Below are 16795 nucleotides of genomic sequence, written 5' to 3'. Positions count from 1 at the left end.
GATCACCGTCCCTCGTGTTTACAACAATGAATTTAGATTAGTCTGTGCACGGTTAAACATGCGGTGCACCACCTCAAATTACATGTTTTCAATTGCCTTGTAATTGTTTGTTTTGCTTCGCAGATGCCTCGTAGCGCCTTTGAGGAGATGAAGTATTTGGAAATCATGATTGTTAGTGACCACAGTATGGTATGTGGTTTTACTGGAGGCAGTTGTGTAAATTCCATTCTTTTGACTAATTTCATTTTGTTTTTGTTCCTAAGCTTCTACTATACAGTAGAAGTCACAAGTTTGGTTGTATGTAAAGCTAAGGCATAAACTGACTTCATTCTTTTTGTCCTACTCTGGAGCCCTGTCGTGACATTTTGCATGCTTAGATTTGAGGTTGGAGTTCCCCTTTTTTGTGTGTGTGGGCGAATGTGTCTGTGTGGCTCTCATAAATGTAGCATCTTTCATACTTACATAAAAAAAACACTATAATATTCAACTTAAACTGTTTCAATGTATGTATGTATAGACTTAATTAGCCTAATTGATTATTTTCAGAACCTTTTCTTTTCAGTTGTCGTCAGACTTATTATTTTCATGACTGTCATGGAGAAATATCTAAAAAAGCTTAAAAATAGAAAGCAGCATCAACAGCATGCCCAGCTGCTATTCGAGTTATTAGGTGAAGATTTATGCTGATTTATACGATGATGAAGGTCCAGAAAAATGTAATATGAGCGCAGTAGCTTGGAGACATAACAGACTATCACCCCACTCAAGTTTACTGAATTTTTACTCCAAAGACACTCTCTACAGCAGTATACAACTTTTATGTAAAGCAAAAAATATATATGGTTTTAGCATATTTGTTAAAACTATTACTATGTCTTGAAAGTATGGTATGAGATAATATGTGAAAAAATTGAGCTCCTCCATCTCTTCCCAGTGGCATTATTGCCATCTACAGAAATGCACCGCTCCCAGTCAGACACAACCAATCAGAGCTAGGAGGAAGGTTTTAGCACTGTCTACCACCCTTGTGTAGATGCAGTTATTGAACCATAAATAGGTGGGGTGAAGTCCTCTGTAATAGCAATAATTGTAAGTGACAATTAGGTTTTTGCAAATGAAACCATAACCTAACCAATAACCCAAGTGCATAAATTGCAGCAGTCACATTTTGGTCCTCCACCGCTGTGGTCGATTTATTAGACTCATTTTTATTGTTGGCAAACCTGATCAAGAAAGAGAATGTAGCTAGGATTTAATCTTAAAAGTTTTGAACACACATTGTTCAGCGGTCGTTGTTGGCGAGCCTTGAAAAGTAGGCCACCGTAAGATGAACTAATGGTGTATTCAATTTGTACCAGAGTCTCTCGAGGTCAGATTCAATATGGCTGACCTGTATTGGCTTGTATTACTAATGGTCCTTAAGTACTTAGCATCTCTACAATTGGTAAATCTATATGGTTTTATGGCTTGTAACTCTAACCACACCTCGACTTGGCTGTGTTATCGTCTCAGATTCTAGTTCAGATTTCACTGGCAAATTCAAGTTGAGTATAGCACCCAAAAATCTGCTTAATGTTATTTTAAAGGTGTCCCTTTTATGCAATTTTGAACATTTAACTTATAACACCAATGGAAATGTATGCAGCTGTGGACAAATTTGAATAAATTACATGTTTATTTAGAGTAGATTTTAAAATATCAGTTTTGTTTTGTTTTCTGCAGGTTACATGTTGCAGGTTCTTGCCAAAACTACGTTTCTGGATCTTGAAGTTAAATTTTTAGAAAAATAAACATGCAAAATTGAAATAAATGAACAGTTGTCAGCGTTGGAATTTCAAATTTAATTTACATTGACAACTGAGGAAGAAAAGGACAAAAATCCTCTTGTGAGAAGCTCTAAGAGTGCAACGCCAGAAGCATTTCAATTAAAACAAATTAAAAGTAATGCACTTAGGAAGTACATGCAAGTGGCTGAAATAAATAAAAGCTTTAATAAAAAAGATTCTTCCCTATTTCTCTGACATTTTACATGCTTGGAACACAGAAGTAATCCTTATTGACCTGAGACAGGAAATGTTGAAAAGGATTAAATGTCAGGAAATGCCCTGCATCCCTTCATTAATATTTCAGGCCTGCCTCTTTGTCCCCCACAAGAGGGAGCTTTGTCTCTGAAAACGCGTGTGTGCATCATGAAGTCGCACTGTAACTGAACCATCATGTGTCCTTTTTCTGTCTCCGCAGTATAAGAGACACAAAAACAAGCAGCACACAAAAAACTTTGCGAAATCAGTGGTGAATCTTGTTGATGGCGTAAGTACCCTCTGTAGCTACCTTTTCATGAATGCATTGCACAATATTTAGAGCAGTCACCACAAGGATTGTGTTTTATTTTCAACAATTTCTCCCCTGCTCTCAGTGTTCTAAATCCAAACTCACCCCTGCTGTCCTGCTTTCTCTTACCCCCCCCACCCCGTGCTGCTCTCTATCTGTGTGTGTGTGTGTTTTTGTTTTTTTTCTTTGCTTCCATTCATGGCACACTTCAATGACAGATCTTCAAAGACCAGCTGCACACTCGTGTGGTGCTCGTCGCTTTGGAGATCTGGACAGACAAGGATCAGATCCCCATAGGTGTGAAGCCGCTGGAAATGCTGCGAGATTTCTCCAAATATCGCCAGCAGAGCATCAAGCTGCACGCCGACTCCGTGCAGCTCCTCTCGTAAGTTGTTTGTAATGCCAGATAGAAGGGAACTGATTCTTATTTATTTATTTTCATTTCATTTAAGCTGTAAGCTTTATAAATAGTTATCTGCCCCAAAACAGAACTCCTTGTTTATTCACATGTCGTCAGATGGTTTTATCTTTGGCTTGATGCTAATCTTTTACTTTTTTTTTTTTTTTGATTCTGTCCCAATTGCAGAAATGTGACCTTCCACTACAGGAGAAGCAGCGCCGCGTACTTTGGTGGCATGTGCTCCGTGAGCCGAGGAGTGGGGGTCAACGAGGTCAGATTTACTGTGATACAGCCACAGCCGAAACTACAGACCCAATGAACGCATTCCAATCACAAATAGTTTTGTGTTTTATGGAAATTCTACTTGATCAGCCAACACAAAGTGGTGCATTATGGTGAAGCGGAAGGAGAATGAAGCACTTCCATTACAGCTCATGTCTATATTTTGCTCTGAGCAGATCCTTTGCAGCTTTGGGTGTATGTTTTAACTTGGTCCAGCTCCCCTGTCTCCACAGGATGATGCTGAGGTCATTGTGTGCTCAGGGGGATGTGCAATGCTAGTTTTCCTCCACACATAGTAATTGGATGTCAGCCAAAATGTGCAGATTTGATCTCATCTGACAAAACACATTCTTACACATGTTGCTTATGGCAAACTGGAAACAGGACCTTTTATGTTTTTTATTTTTATTTTTTTTCTGCCACTCTGGGCAGATTTGTGGAGTGCATGACGAATAAATACCTATGATGCTGACACAGAGCTTTATATATTTAAATGACACCACTTGACCACTTGACCACTTGACCATAGTCCACTCCCCTTCACTGAGTCAGTAATCTCCATGAATGGATGGGTCAGAATATCCTTAAAGCAGAAACAACTGAAGTCATTTTTTGGGGTCCCAAACAGGCAAGGTTAAAAATCAGAACTCAACTGGACAGCAGCTAAATACAAATGCAGGCTAAATTTTTTTCCAGATATTTTTTGTGAAACATTTTAAGAAATGGTGCATCAGTTTTCTTCTGCTTCACAAATATCTGCTTGTGTATCTACGAACATGCTGATGTACAACCTGTACTTACTGCTGTCTCCACAGTACGGCACCACCTCGTCCATGTTCGTGTCTCTGTCTCAGAGTCTGGCACAGAACCTGGGTATCCAGTGGGACCCTGCAGCCAAGAGAAGTATACATGAAACACATTTAGTTTGCCCACCGCTACTTTACTTGAAAGACCAGACTTTTTTCCTAGCATTTAAAGTGTTTAGAAAACAGTAGTCTATAGATAAATGGGGTATTTCAGTTAGTGATAACAGTGTAGATTCTCAGTCCTCTTGGTCAAGGTCAGATAAGAAGGCGAGCGGCTGTGTCTAAGAGTCCACAGAGGTTTCCTCCTCTTCCGAAAAGACTTTCACTGAGTTTCAACTTCCACTTTAGAAAAAATACTCCTGTTACATCAGTTTTAGTCCCTCTTAGGTCTCTTTATGTCCTTTCTCTCTAATTTCAGGCTGTTTTGCTTCAATTGAAAAGCTTGAATCAGGACCATTATTTATTTAATAATTTCTTTATTAAATTTTGCCTGAAATATGGTTGATGAACTTTGTGAAAAAAAATAGTTCCTTTATGCATAATCTTTTGACATGCAAAATTTGGATAGATGATTCAAAAGTCGCCAAACAAGACACTTTCACTCCAGGCGCTTGAGGCCAAAGGGTCACACAGGGCCTGACGGTTCCAACACTGGTTACTTAAAAATATGCTGTGAGCAAAATCATGAAAACAAGTTTAGAAAGCTACTCGGTAAATTCCCTCAGAAATCCAAATCCTCCGGTAAATGTGTGTGTTTGTTTTTTGTGTGCTCTCGTCTTGCAGAAGAGTGTGGGTGTGCAAGCTCTTGGAGCGGCTGCATAATGGAGGACACTGGGTAATGTTAACATTCGCATGCATATACACACAAGAGAGGGAGAGAGAGGTCAGGGTGAAATCATAGCAAATGCTTTATTTATGCGCTCGCAGTGGTACAGTGATCAAGAGTTTAGCTATGTGAGGATTTTCACTTTTTAGTTTTCAACTTGCTGTGCATGTCTACGGAGTTTTAAAGGGAAACCTCGGACAACATCTTGTGTCCACAGACTGTTGGCTCATATCTAACTGAGGCAGTGCTTGGGTACACAGTTGAACAGATGAACATGGCTCCTTCACACCTCTGGAAATTGTTCCTAAGCATAAACCATATTTTTTGTTTTCTTTTGATTTCTCCATAAGGAAGTAGTGTGTTCAAAGTGTTTCCTTGAGGTACTGCCAGGGACATTTTTATTTCTGCCATTTTTTTTCCTGATAGAAAGTTTCTATAGTTTCTTCTTACATTGTGTAGTCTCCAAGGAGAAGGTGGGAGTTGGATGCAGGCTCACCTCAGCTATGAATACAGTGCAAGCAAGCAATATAAAAAATCCACAAGATGTGCCACTGAATGGTTTAGGTCTAGAAACACATTAATAAATTATAGGACGTCATTCTGATGTAAGTGCACATTGAAAATGTCTTTGAAGGAAAGCAGATCTTTAAGCTCTCTGGCTGTACTTTGAAATATTGACGCTGCTGTTGTTTAACATCAAACGGATGTTTTCTGCGGCTGCAGGGTCCAACATCCACAGAGGTTCTCCAAATGCAGCATCTCCGACTACAGGGAGTTTCTTTTGAAAGGTGGAGGCTCATGTCTATTTAACAGACCAACAAAGGTTTGGTGCACACATACTTCTTCCCCTTTCCTTACCTGTCCTTCTTGCCATGCTTGCCTCATGCTGTCTCTTCTTGCTTTGGCAGCTGTTTGAGGTGGCTCATTGTGGAAACGGATATGTAGAAGTTGGAGAGGAGTGTGACTGTGGACTGAGATCAGTAGGTTTTTATTTTTCTCTTGCTTTGTTCTGCACTTTTGCTGTCACCTGATTTGCTAAGATAGATTAAACCTTCTTTTTATCTTGAGGACTGCCACAAGGGCTGCTGCAAGAAGTGTTCGCTTGCTAATGGAGCGCACTGCAGTGATGGGCCTTGCTGCAACGTCACATGTCTGGTATGAGTTTGGTTATAAAACACAGAATGTTTGGGGTTCATTTGGGGAAAAAAAAAACAAAAACAAACCTTAATGGTTTTCTGCATTTCTTACCAGTTTTACCCACGTGGTTACAGCTGTCGCTACGCTGTGAATGACTGCGACATCTCAGAGACCTGCACTGGAGACTCTGGACAGGTGTTTTCTACTTTTGCAAAATTTTTGTTTTTTTGTTTTACATTATTTAAAAAAAAAAAAATTATGTGTTGAGGAGGATTGCTAAGAAGCTGTGCTTTGTTTATGACCTTGTAGTGCCCACCCAACCTGCATAAACAAGACGGCTACATGTGTCAAGTCAACCAGGTATGAGAAGAAGGCTTTTGTGTGATTATGAAGCAAGAGCAGCCACCTAAAAATGTTAATTTACCCTTTTTCCTATGTTGAAGGGTCGCTGCTACACTGGAGAATGCAAGACAAGAGAAAACCAGTGCAAATACATCTGGGGATCCAGTGAGATTGCGTTGATTCTAGATTAAGCCTGTGGAGATCCACAAAAGAGATTATGGTCATTTGTCGCCTCTTTATTTCAGAGGCTGGAAGTTCAGAGAAGTTCTGCTACGAGAAGCTGAACACGGAGGGGACAGAAAAGGGCAACTGCGGAAAAGACGGGGACCGATGGATCCAGTGTAGCAAGCAGTGAGTCACAAAGGCAGAGACACTGCAGCTTCTCAGCTCTAAATTCAATTTCTGCTTATTTTACAATTCCCCAAAAGGGGGCACCAAACAACTCTCTTTGTTGAGGAACTGTGCTTTTTAAGTCAGAATCGAACAGTATGTTTTAATATAATTAAAAATTAATTTTGTTATATAAGTCGATTCAAAAAGTGTAATTTATATATTTTATAGATTTATTACATTTATAGTAATATTTTCAAATAGTGTATTTCTTTTCACTTTGATCATTATTACTTTATTCAAATGAACACCAAATGTTTAGTTCCTCAAGCAAACATTTGACCCACAAAACTACTGCTGAAGTGGCTGACTGGCCATCTGTATGTATGGCTCTGTGTTCGAGCATATTGATGGACAGTTAAGTGGAGGAAAAAAGTTTAAAACAAATGGTGCATTTTAAAGCCAGGATTGCACTGTATACTATTCTAGCTAAACTCTATGTATCAAACTAATCGAAACTGGCTTTAGTCTAGGTATTTCTGTTTAATGTGTGCAGAGTTTTTTTTTTTGTGGTTGTGTTTGATTATATTTTACACTTTGGAGTTTATAGTGGTATAATGGACAGGTTTGATTTGATCCAATAAAGAGAAAGGTTGAGATGTTAATGGCATCTTCCTAGACTCTTTAACAAACAATCTCTGTCAAAGTTTGTAGGTGCTCAGCAGCACAATCTGCACTGGGAACTCACCGATTTCGCTGAACCGCGATCCACCACCAGGCGTTTCCTGGTGGGACGTGGTGCCGGGAAATTGGTGAGTCAGATGAGGAGTGAGGTAACTCAATGGTGAGTGACCTGAACTTTAGGTCATTCAGGTTAAAGAGCTGGGGGTGTTGCGGTGACACAACCCATGAACGGAGGCCCTAGTCCTTGACGCGGCCGTCACTGGCTCGAGTCCCGGCCTGATGACCTTTGCAGCATGTCTTCCCCCCTTTCTCATTACCCACTTTCCTGCCTGATCTCTCTCAGATAAAGGCCGCTAGAGACAATAAAACATTTTTTTTGTTTTTTGTTTTAAAAAATCTGTGTCTGCTTTTCTGTTACAGTGACGTGTTCTGTGGTTATCTTCTGTGTACCAACGTGGGGCGAACACCGCGCATTGGAATGATGAAAGGAGACATCACTCCCACCTCCTTCAACCACCAAGGCAACGTGATACAGTGCACGTAAACACTTTCGATTTGTTATAGCCCTGTTTAACACCACAACCAAGGTGTACAGGGACAATTTTCTGACAATATTTGATTCTGTTCTTCCTCCATTTTCACCTCGTCCTGCCAGTGGTGCCCACGTCCTTTTGGACGATGACACCGATTTAGGCTACGTGGAGGATGGGACTCCCTGTGGGCCGTCAATGATGTGCCTTGACCATAAGTGTCTGCCCATCCAGTCACTCAACATGAGCACCTGCCCCATCGGGCCTAATGGACAGGTGTGCTCTGCCCATGGGGTGAGTCTCAATGGATCCAGTAATTGTTATTTTTAGTATGAACTGGAGAAATAAATTATTTTTGTTACAAGGTTAGTGGAATGACACAATACATGCTCTCAGACTTTGGTCTCATGTGGAACCTGCTTGAAATATCACAACTTTGTCCAGGCAGACATGAGAAAACGACAGTTTTACTGAATGACAAATAATAAACACACACACACACACACACACACACACACACACACATTTATTATTGCTTAAAAAGTACGGTTTTACATGCTTATAAATCTGGTAAGAGCTCTGAAAATAATTTTACATCAACTTTTTTACTATATGGAAAATAGTCTTGGAGGAGATTCAAAGCCAGGACACCCAGGTGTGTCCGTCATGGCAAAGTTCACTCTGAGAAAAGACAGCAGGATACCAGAAGAAGTCTCCAAAACCTCTAAAATGTCACCATGGGGCCTTCAGCAAGATGTAGAACAGAGTCAGAGATACACAGTCAGAGTTTGAAAACCTGAGTTGACTTACAAATTTGAGAACAAACATGGGCCAATATGATTATTCACATGGTAAATTTGACTAAAACAAATTTGCCAAACAGCTTAAATGAAAACACTTATTTTAATGAGTCATTTTTGAAACGTGAAATATTTTCAAGTGTTTTTTTTTCTTGTATAAATAAGATATGGTAGCCGATGTTCAACCAGCTGACCATCTGGGCACAACCACAGATGTGCTAAGTTGAACTCCAGCTCCTTCCCTTGCTTCTCAATAAAAGAGCGTAAACTGTAGGAATATGACATAAAAGTAAATTTTTTAAAATCTTGATAAATAGTGATACTAATAATTTTCTGAAGTCATAGCAAGACTATTTTGAAGTTACATGATTTAGTTACATTGGTTTAGGTACAAAAATTAACCTAAATCAATAGTTTTAGTTTCATGGTAACACAAAACCATGAAAATACAAACATGGATAAATATAAGTAGATTAATTGATGAATAGCAAAAAAGACAAAAACCCACAAAGGATGTACCAATGCATACTGAAAAAAAAATTTATATATTATATATATATATATATATATATATATATATATATATATATATATATATATATATATATATATATATATATATATATTAATCACAAATATATATTCACATTAATCACAAATTAAAATTCAGTATCACCCAAAGGCACTTATCAGTCAGTTTGTTCTGATAAGTGTGTTTAATATGCTGATAAGTGCCTTTGGGTGATACTGAATTTAAGCAGATATGACTAATTTGGTCTTTTAAATTTGTTCTCAAATTTGTAAGTCAACTCAGGTTTTCAAACTCTGGCTGTGTCTCTCTGACTCTGTTCTACATCTTGCTTCATAATATTAAACGTTAGCGACTGAAATAATAGTCGGAGCACTACTCATGACTTCTGGCACCTTTACATTCTTACACTTGTTTTGTTGTTTAAATAAGCTCTGTAAGGTTTGTTAAATATGCAATTGCACAGAATGTAACGCATATGCTTTGTACGTAAAGCAACTTGAAAGGTGAACCTGAGTAATATTTCCCTGTTTCTCTTTTTCTGGTTTTGATGACACGGCGCACAATAAATGGCTGTTGGGCAAAAGTTTCTAAGGAAGACGTTTCCCAAAATAGACCTGATGCATAAGCAGATTTTTTTTTAAAAGCTCCTGCTCTCCCCCCTCACTGCTTCATTAATTTCTGTCTGCTCCAAACAGGTGTGCAACAATGAAGCCACATGCACATGTGACGCCACATGGGCAGGGACAGACTGCAGCATGCCTGACCCGCCCAAAGAGACCGACATCACTACAACCGAAGAACCCAAGGGTCGGTTTCTCCCTCTGTCAGCCTCTGCCATCTAAAAAAAAGAAAAAAATATATTATAGACAAGTTTGCGTGAAGTTATTATCAGACGAAACCAGATATTTACATGCGTTGTGTAATATAAAATGACCAAAATTATTTCTATTTGATAAATGCCATAATAAAACAGAGAAAATTTTTTGGGAGATTTTTGGAGATTTTTTAAATATTATTTTCACCATATTAAGGAGAGAATTACAGACCTCAACATGTCTGGTTCATCCTTGGTTAGAGTTCACTGAGACCTGAATGTGTTACGTTCATCTGTTCAAAGACTTATATGCAAAGTAAACTGTGTCATAGAGATGACCATGTTTTAAGAAGTCATATATCCAAAAGCAACATATAAAAAAAAATTGCAGTATGAAAATCCACCCTGGATCAAATTTATTCAACGCTTTAATGCCTATTGTTACATTTAGAAGGAAAAAAGGGGAAAGTTGCCTGAGTACCATCCAAACTGTGAAGTAACTGACTGTGTGGGTGTTTTGCAGCAGGAAGGAGTAGTGCACCTCCCAGAATAGAAGGCATCACGAGGAAAGATCATCTCGTGAAAACAATGCAGCCTAAGGGGTCATCAGATTGTTAAATCTTGGACACAGATGAATTTTCCCAAAGTACAATGACCCTAATCATCCAGCCAAATTAAATACCAAGTTTATTCAGGACACTAATGCAAAACACTGAGAATAATAAGCTCATTGGACTTTTTATGTAATACATGTAAATGTCTGGTTTCCACTGTCTATATTTATTTAGTATGGACAGGTCTTATGCATTTCATATGATAGGCGTTAATTGCAAGATGTTTGATTTCATTTAGATGCGAGGTGGTTCAAAGGGATTACGGATGTACCAGGGTTGTAAAAAAAAGAAAAAGAACAAATTTAGCCGGTAACATTGAGCTAGAGTTTGCTTTGATTCTGAACAGAAATCCCAACGCAAAATTTCAGCCTCATACCGGCTACCGCGACCACAATTTTGAAGGATGGGAATTGCTCCATCCATGACTCTGCAGCAGAAGGTTGCGTTTTTTGTTTTTGACAGGGTGGTAATAATGCTCCTTTTCCCTCTGCACAGTGAGCGTGGCCACTAACAGGCTGATAGGGGCAGTAGCAGGGACCATTCTGGCCCTGGGGGTGATTTTTGGAGGCACAGGGTGGGGAATAGAGTAAGCATCTTTAACCCTTTCACAGCTCTTCCTCCTCATAGTGGTGCCTCAGTGTGCGGGCGGTCTCGTGAGCCGGCCTGAGCCCGTGTGTGCGTCCCGGTGGCTTTGTGTTTCCTCGTGTGTTGGTGATGACCATATTAGTTGTCATGTGATTGGTTGTTTTCAGTGTTGTGTGATTGATCGATGGATTTCCCTTACACTCCTCTTCTCCTGTTGTCCCCCATTATGACAAGCCTCTCTCTTCATTCTCCCTCCCTCCTCTTCTCATCCAACCTCTCTCTTTTACTCTCAGTTGTTATGTGGTTGCTCCTGTGATCCTCTCCTTTCTGGGGCATGTGGGGCATTTAGATGAAATTGTCCAGTTAGTGGAGGCTGTGTGGTGACTGGGACCCCTTAAAAAAACATTTTGTACTGCTCATACCGCAGGTCACATATATTCTCATATATCAGCTGTCAGTCTTTCTTCAGCGATGGATACCCAGGGTCAAGTCTTCTTCACAACCTTAACAAACCAAAGACAAATATTACCTCTAATGACGACAAATAACTGTAAACATTTCCAGGATGTTGCCTTGATTCCTGGTGCATCCCAAATTAAAATATGATTGAAAAGTGTAATTAGTAAAGTAGTTCAGTTCAAAAGGGGAGCCTCGCGTATGCTTTTACTCCAGGCAGAAATATGTATGTCAACATTTTTATTTCTATTAAATTTGATGATCATTACTGTCACAATATGTGAATGAAAAGGACCCAAAAACATACAGGCAGAATCAAAAGTTTGGACTTTTGCTCAGTTGGCCGAATTCCTTTTTCTTCTTCTTCAGCCTTGTAGGACGCTCATGCCCTCTGTAGTTCAGAAGCACCTTACGCAGTTATTCTTGTATTGGTGCACTCGTCTCTATCGCATGTTTTTCTTCTACTCAGCTCTCTATTAATATATTTGGAAACAATTGTAGTCCATAAATTTTGAAGCACCTCTTGCTTAATAATCCTTTTAGGACTGCGATAAACACTTTTGCTTGCACACATGTTTGTAGTCATTTTTTACTTTCACAAATTTTTCCTTTATTACTGTATGTTGCCAATAAATATTTTGGTAGCTGACAAGTCGGTAGGTCTATCCGATTTCACAGCCAGAAACATTTTCTATTAAAATATCTTTTTAAATAAATTATTTTATGTCATGTTGCAATTTTCTCAGAAACAAGATTTTGGATTTCCACTGCAAGCCATGATCATATCACTTGTCAAAAAATGAACACCTAAAATGTATAATTGTATAACACATCTGTTCAATATCCGTTTGAGGTTTTTGAACTGAATTACTGGAAGAAAATAACTTTTCCATTATATTCTAATTTATTGAGATGCACCAGTGCATTTAAACCACGCTACACACTAAAGGGGGTTTGAAAAGCATGCAAAATACATCTTCAGATTCAATCATTTTCCTGTAATAGCACTCTTGGTGTGTTTTTGATGCCATGTGAAATCCTTATTGTCTAGTTACATGTTACAAATCCAGGAAGTGAGTATAGAAACTCATGTCTTTTTCCCCATAACCCTTCACAGGTCCTAGTGCCACCAATCTAATAATAGGCTCCATCGCCGGAGCCATCCTTGTGGCTGCCATAGTGCTGGGGGGGACTGGATGGGGCTTTAAGTAAGCAACACGCCGCATGCCTCTCCTGCTGTAACTCTAGCATCCCTGCTGCTTCTAGACACCAGGGTTTGAGCTCCTGCTACAGAAAATGGTTCCAAAACCAAAAAAAAAAAAAGCATGCTACTCCAAGATGCACTTGCAAGATGCACTTGCAAAGAGCGTGTGCTTTACTGAAGTGCGGTGGACGTTGTTTATGATGCATCTGAATTTGAGTTTATCGCAAAAGGCTCGAGGAGGTCTGTGCATTTGTAGCAGAACCTCAAACTGATTGGACGGGCAGATTCTCAGTGCTTGACATGCATGTTCAGTGAGGGGAAACGGCGCTTTTGATTTTTAAGGTTTATTTTCCCTCTGAAATCCAACGATGTAGCAAGAAAATGGGTTTTAAGCTCCAGTTTGAAGCTGATTAACCTGCTGTCTCGAGCAACAGGGGTGTTATAAACTCTAATCCAAGCAGACCGAAGAACTAAATTAGAATTATTAATCCTGCAGCCACGAAAGCATGCCAAATAGCAAAGCATCATGGTTCTCAGCATAACAGAGCAACAGACAAAGGGAGAGAAAAAAAAAGATAAATAGTCCAAACACGTTCTCTGCATGTTTGACTTGTTAACTTGGAGGAGGTCAGCTCATTGCACAAAGGCTGAACCAAACAGCACAGCGATCTGGTCCCGACTTTGTCGTCCTCTCATCACTTCCATGATTTTTCTCCCGAACCCGTCACTGTTTTGAGGCTGAGCCTTTTAAACGGAGTGGTGAGAGCGACAGCACAGACACAGAGAAACGCACAGAGAGAGAAGCCAGGACCTTTTTGTTGCCTGCAGCCTTTGTGGCATGGCTGGCCACACCCACCTGGATGGCAAGGCTCGGACCCGACCACACCAGCTGCCATTGCTGCCTGCTTCACAGACCTGGTACAGACACGGCGCACTGCACTGCATGAACCACGCACAGCAATAGTGCCACCCTGAGCTGGCTTACTATTGGAAAAAGTGCATGACAGGGTGATAGAAGCCCCACAGCAAGCCACAGTACGGGGAGGTTATGCATCACTCCTGTTGTCGTGCTCAGTGTTGTCCCACCGTTCTTTGGTAGTAGTTATTGTTGCTGCTGCCGCTGCTGTCGTCGTTGTTCTTGTGGTTGTCTCCTCTCTCCCTCCTCCATAGAGTATATTTTATGTTAGTTCCTTCCTCCTAGATGGTTTTGTTTTGAGTGGAACAATGTCTTTCCCATCCAAACTGGTAATGAGTCTCCCACACCTCACTGTGGAAGCTGATGTTGCACACACACAAGCCAGTCAGCACTTGTCTGCAAAAGAGGCAAAACAGAGGAAGTTCATACTCGGAAACCAGCAAGGGTTATTTATTTTCCACTAAAACGTGGAGATTACAAGTCTGGGTTTAGGAATCAATATATTCAGTGTTTGATGCCTTAAAAATGCAATTTGTCGCAAAAGAATTCATACCGCTTGAAGATGAAACAATGAGATGTTTTAAAAACAAATAAAATTGGAAAATATTGTGGCCAAAAATTGTCTATCATGATGAGTTAAGACTTTGTAGAATTATCTTTTGTTGCAATTACAGCAACAATTCTTATAGTTATCTTTGCAAAATAACAGTCAGATTGGATTGGAAGCAACTTTAAGCAACTTTTTTGTAAAACAATTCTTACTTCACAACATGGGAACAAGGTCAAGAGGTATGAATGATATTACTCTAGCTAGCATAAGATCTGCAGCCTTTACTTCATCATAAATTGATACCTAAAGGTCAGTGACCATAGGCACTTCTGTCTGTTTGCAGTCGAGGCTGAACTGGTCAACATGGACAAGCCTGTCCTCACTTCGATACTGTAACATTTCTTGTTACAATATTTTTATAGCTGCTTCCAAATGTTTTTTATTTATTTATTTTTTTTAATGCGATATTAGGAGCACTGTAAGCTGCGGAGATGAGTGCAGTTGCCTGTCCACGTTGCATTAAGTGTGTTGCAGAAATGCTTGTGGATTGCACTGACTGCTGTTTTCTTATCTCCACACAAGAAATGTGAAGAAGCGGCGTTACGACCCCAACGCCCAGGCCATTTAACTCAAGGAGAGGTGACAGTCGAAGACGGACTCCTCCGAGGCTTCCTTAGTTGGCTACCTGACAGCTGGACTGCACTTACTGCTGCTGATATTTTTGGCATTAGATTTACTTGAAAAAGACATAGTGGACATTTTAACAATTCCCATTGTAGTGACATTAAAATTGCAGCCTTTTCAACTCCACATGTAACTTCCTATCCCTTCCGACTCCTCCTTTTAGTGCCAGTGCACAGGCGTTCAGGTGGAATCCACACCATCCTCTCACCTGGCATGACTTTACACACAAGGTGTGCTGCTTCCTGGCCCTCCTTGGCATGAAAAGCCCTTTCTTTTGGGCTCAGCATGGCTAACAAAGCTATGAATATAGCGCATTAAAAAAAAAACATACAAAGACAAAAAAAAAAGGATTTATCTATTGCAGGAGAAAGCCTCGTTAAAAACCAAACACACTGGAAAACCAGTTAAAGCTCAATTTCTTCTTTTAGGTGCTGCATGTGTGCACAATGCAGACCAACTAACAAAGAACAACACGTAAAACGACACACCAATAAGGAGTTCGGGTTTTCAATCGACTGCTTATTTCACAATGACCTCAGCTGCTTACGTTTTCTATCTTAGCATGTTTTACAGCAGACATAACTGAAATAAAACCCAAGACAGGCTTGTAGGATTTGGGCCAGACAGAGGAGAAACATGCAGCTCTAGAGGGATCCAGACTGCAATCAGGTCTGGAAAGATCTTCCCCCACCCCCCTCCTAATGAAGCAATGCTAATGGTGACTCAAAAGCCAAAGAATCAATCACCTGAACAGATGGATGTTGTTGCACACAGAGCACTTTCCCTCCCACTCTGTCTGCAGCCAGTGGTGCCTCCCCGCCCCCACTGGTGAGGGCATGAAGTCTGTCCACGCAGGCCTTTGCCTGCCCAAGGCAGGTCCTCATCAGCACCCACCTTATTGGCATTAGCCTCTTTTGCTCTCATAAACCCCTGAGTAGGAATCAAGTTTGGCTCTTCTGAAAAAGCTGCATGCATGCAATCACTGTAGTGGGCTTATAATTCTATATGGGAGTCCCCCAAAAAAATCTGCAAAAAAAATATGCTACAAAAGATAGGAGCATGTCGACAACCAGAACATTTAACTTTTATTTACTATGCAAAGGGAGATATTGCACAAAAAGTATGGATAATAGTGACATCAATGTAGACATGGAATTACAAAAAAAAATAAAAAATCAGCTGATTACTCTTTTCTATCTGGCCTCTCCAACATCTTGTTTCATTTTGCTTCGAAATGTGGGTGAGCATAAACTAAAAATTCACAACAATAAAAAAATAAATGAATAAAAATCCATATTTCCAGCGTAAAGCAAGAGAGCGCCCTTTTACATTTGTGGGAATGTAAGTCATTTCTTGTCTGTTATTTATTTATTTATTTTTTTTTCATGCTGTTTAAAATTTTTAATCAGACACACAAGCGAACTGTGCAGTGCCTACGCATAGCGAGGCCAGAACAGTTTCATGATGCAAAGTCCATCATCATTTCCAGTCCAGCTGGTAGTTGGTGTGTTCCAGGTGCTGCCGAAAGCACTGGCATTGTTGTGATCCTCCATGTTGCTCATCGTCTGGTGTCCCTCTCTCACTGCATCATGTACAGTTGGACCCATTAATAAACTACTGACAAATTTTATCTGAGCTGTGGTTGTGTTTTTGTGCATCTGATGTAGCTGTAATAATTTAAACATCATTTTTGGGGGGCAGGGTGCATTTTATTCTATCTTTTTTAGGAATTACATAACTTAACAAGCTGAAAGTTAAATAGGGGATCTCCGTTCTGTGTCCTAACAAAGTCCTTTCTATGTTTTGGATTTTTCATTGTTATTTGTTTCAGTAAAATATTACATGTTGGGTTTTATGTGGAACAGAAAAAATATTAATTTTTGTATTTTTACTTATTTTTTATTGAAAGTTACCTTAATAAGCCAATATGACTGATTTAAGTAATTTCAATATCTGATTGCTGAACAAAAAC

General features: G+C 39.7%; 1 protein-coding gene across 5 annotated transcripts in view; it reads left to right on the top strand.

The window, feature by feature from the left end:
* adam23b (ADAM metallopeptidase domain 23b) overlaps positions 1-16453 on the top strand; it is a 28732-nt gene extending 12279 nt beyond the window's left edge. Inside the window, exons 9-27 of one of the 5 annotated variants that reach the window (XM_017302330.2) lie at positions 124-189; positions 2242-2310; positions 2550-2716; positions 2918-3002; positions 3829-3916; positions 4603-4654; positions 5369-5468; positions 5554-5625; positions 5714-5800; positions 5897-5977; positions 6092-6142; positions 6226-6289; positions 6370-6475; positions 7559-7678; positions 7794-7962; positions 9696-9807; positions 12587-12677; positions 13411-13591; positions 14722-16453. In XM_017302330.2, coding sequence (XP_017157819.2) covers positions 124-189; positions 2242-2310; positions 2550-2716; positions 2918-3002; positions 3829-3916; positions 4603-4654; positions 5369-5468; positions 5554-5625; positions 5714-5800; positions 5897-5977; positions 6092-6142; positions 6226-6289; positions 6370-6475; positions 7559-7678; positions 7794-7962; positions 9696-9807; positions 12587-12677; positions 13411-13591; positions 14722-14880 — 1920 coding nt within the window. In that variant the 3' untranslated portion in view covers positions 14881-16453. Of the gene's footprint in view, positions 1-123; positions 190-2241; positions 2311-2549; positions 2717-2917; positions 3003-3828; positions 3917-4602; positions 4655-5368; positions 5469-5553; positions 5626-5713; positions 5801-5896; positions 5978-6091; positions 6143-6225; positions 6290-6369; positions 6476-7558; positions 7679-7793; positions 7963-9695; positions 9808-10923; positions 11015-12586; positions 12678-13410; positions 13592-14721 lie in introns of those variants that run through there. The other 4 variants (XM_008398678.3, XM_008398670.3, XM_008398686.3 and 1 more) reach the window with 4 other exon arrangements.
* The last annotated feature ends 342 nt before the right edge of the window (positions 16454-16795 follow it).

The sequence above is a fragment of the Poecilia reticulata genome, chromosome 2, assembly GCF_904066995.2.
Source record: "Poecilia reticulata chromosome 2, P_reticulata-male-v2, whole genome shotgun sequence".
Lineage (NCBI taxonomy): Eukaryota > Metazoa > Chordata > Actinopteri > Cyprinodontiformes > Poeciliidae > Poecilia > Poecilia reticulata.
The sequence above is the reverse complement of the archived record's forward strand: the minus strand, read 5'-3'. Positions and strand labels throughout refer to the sequence as shown.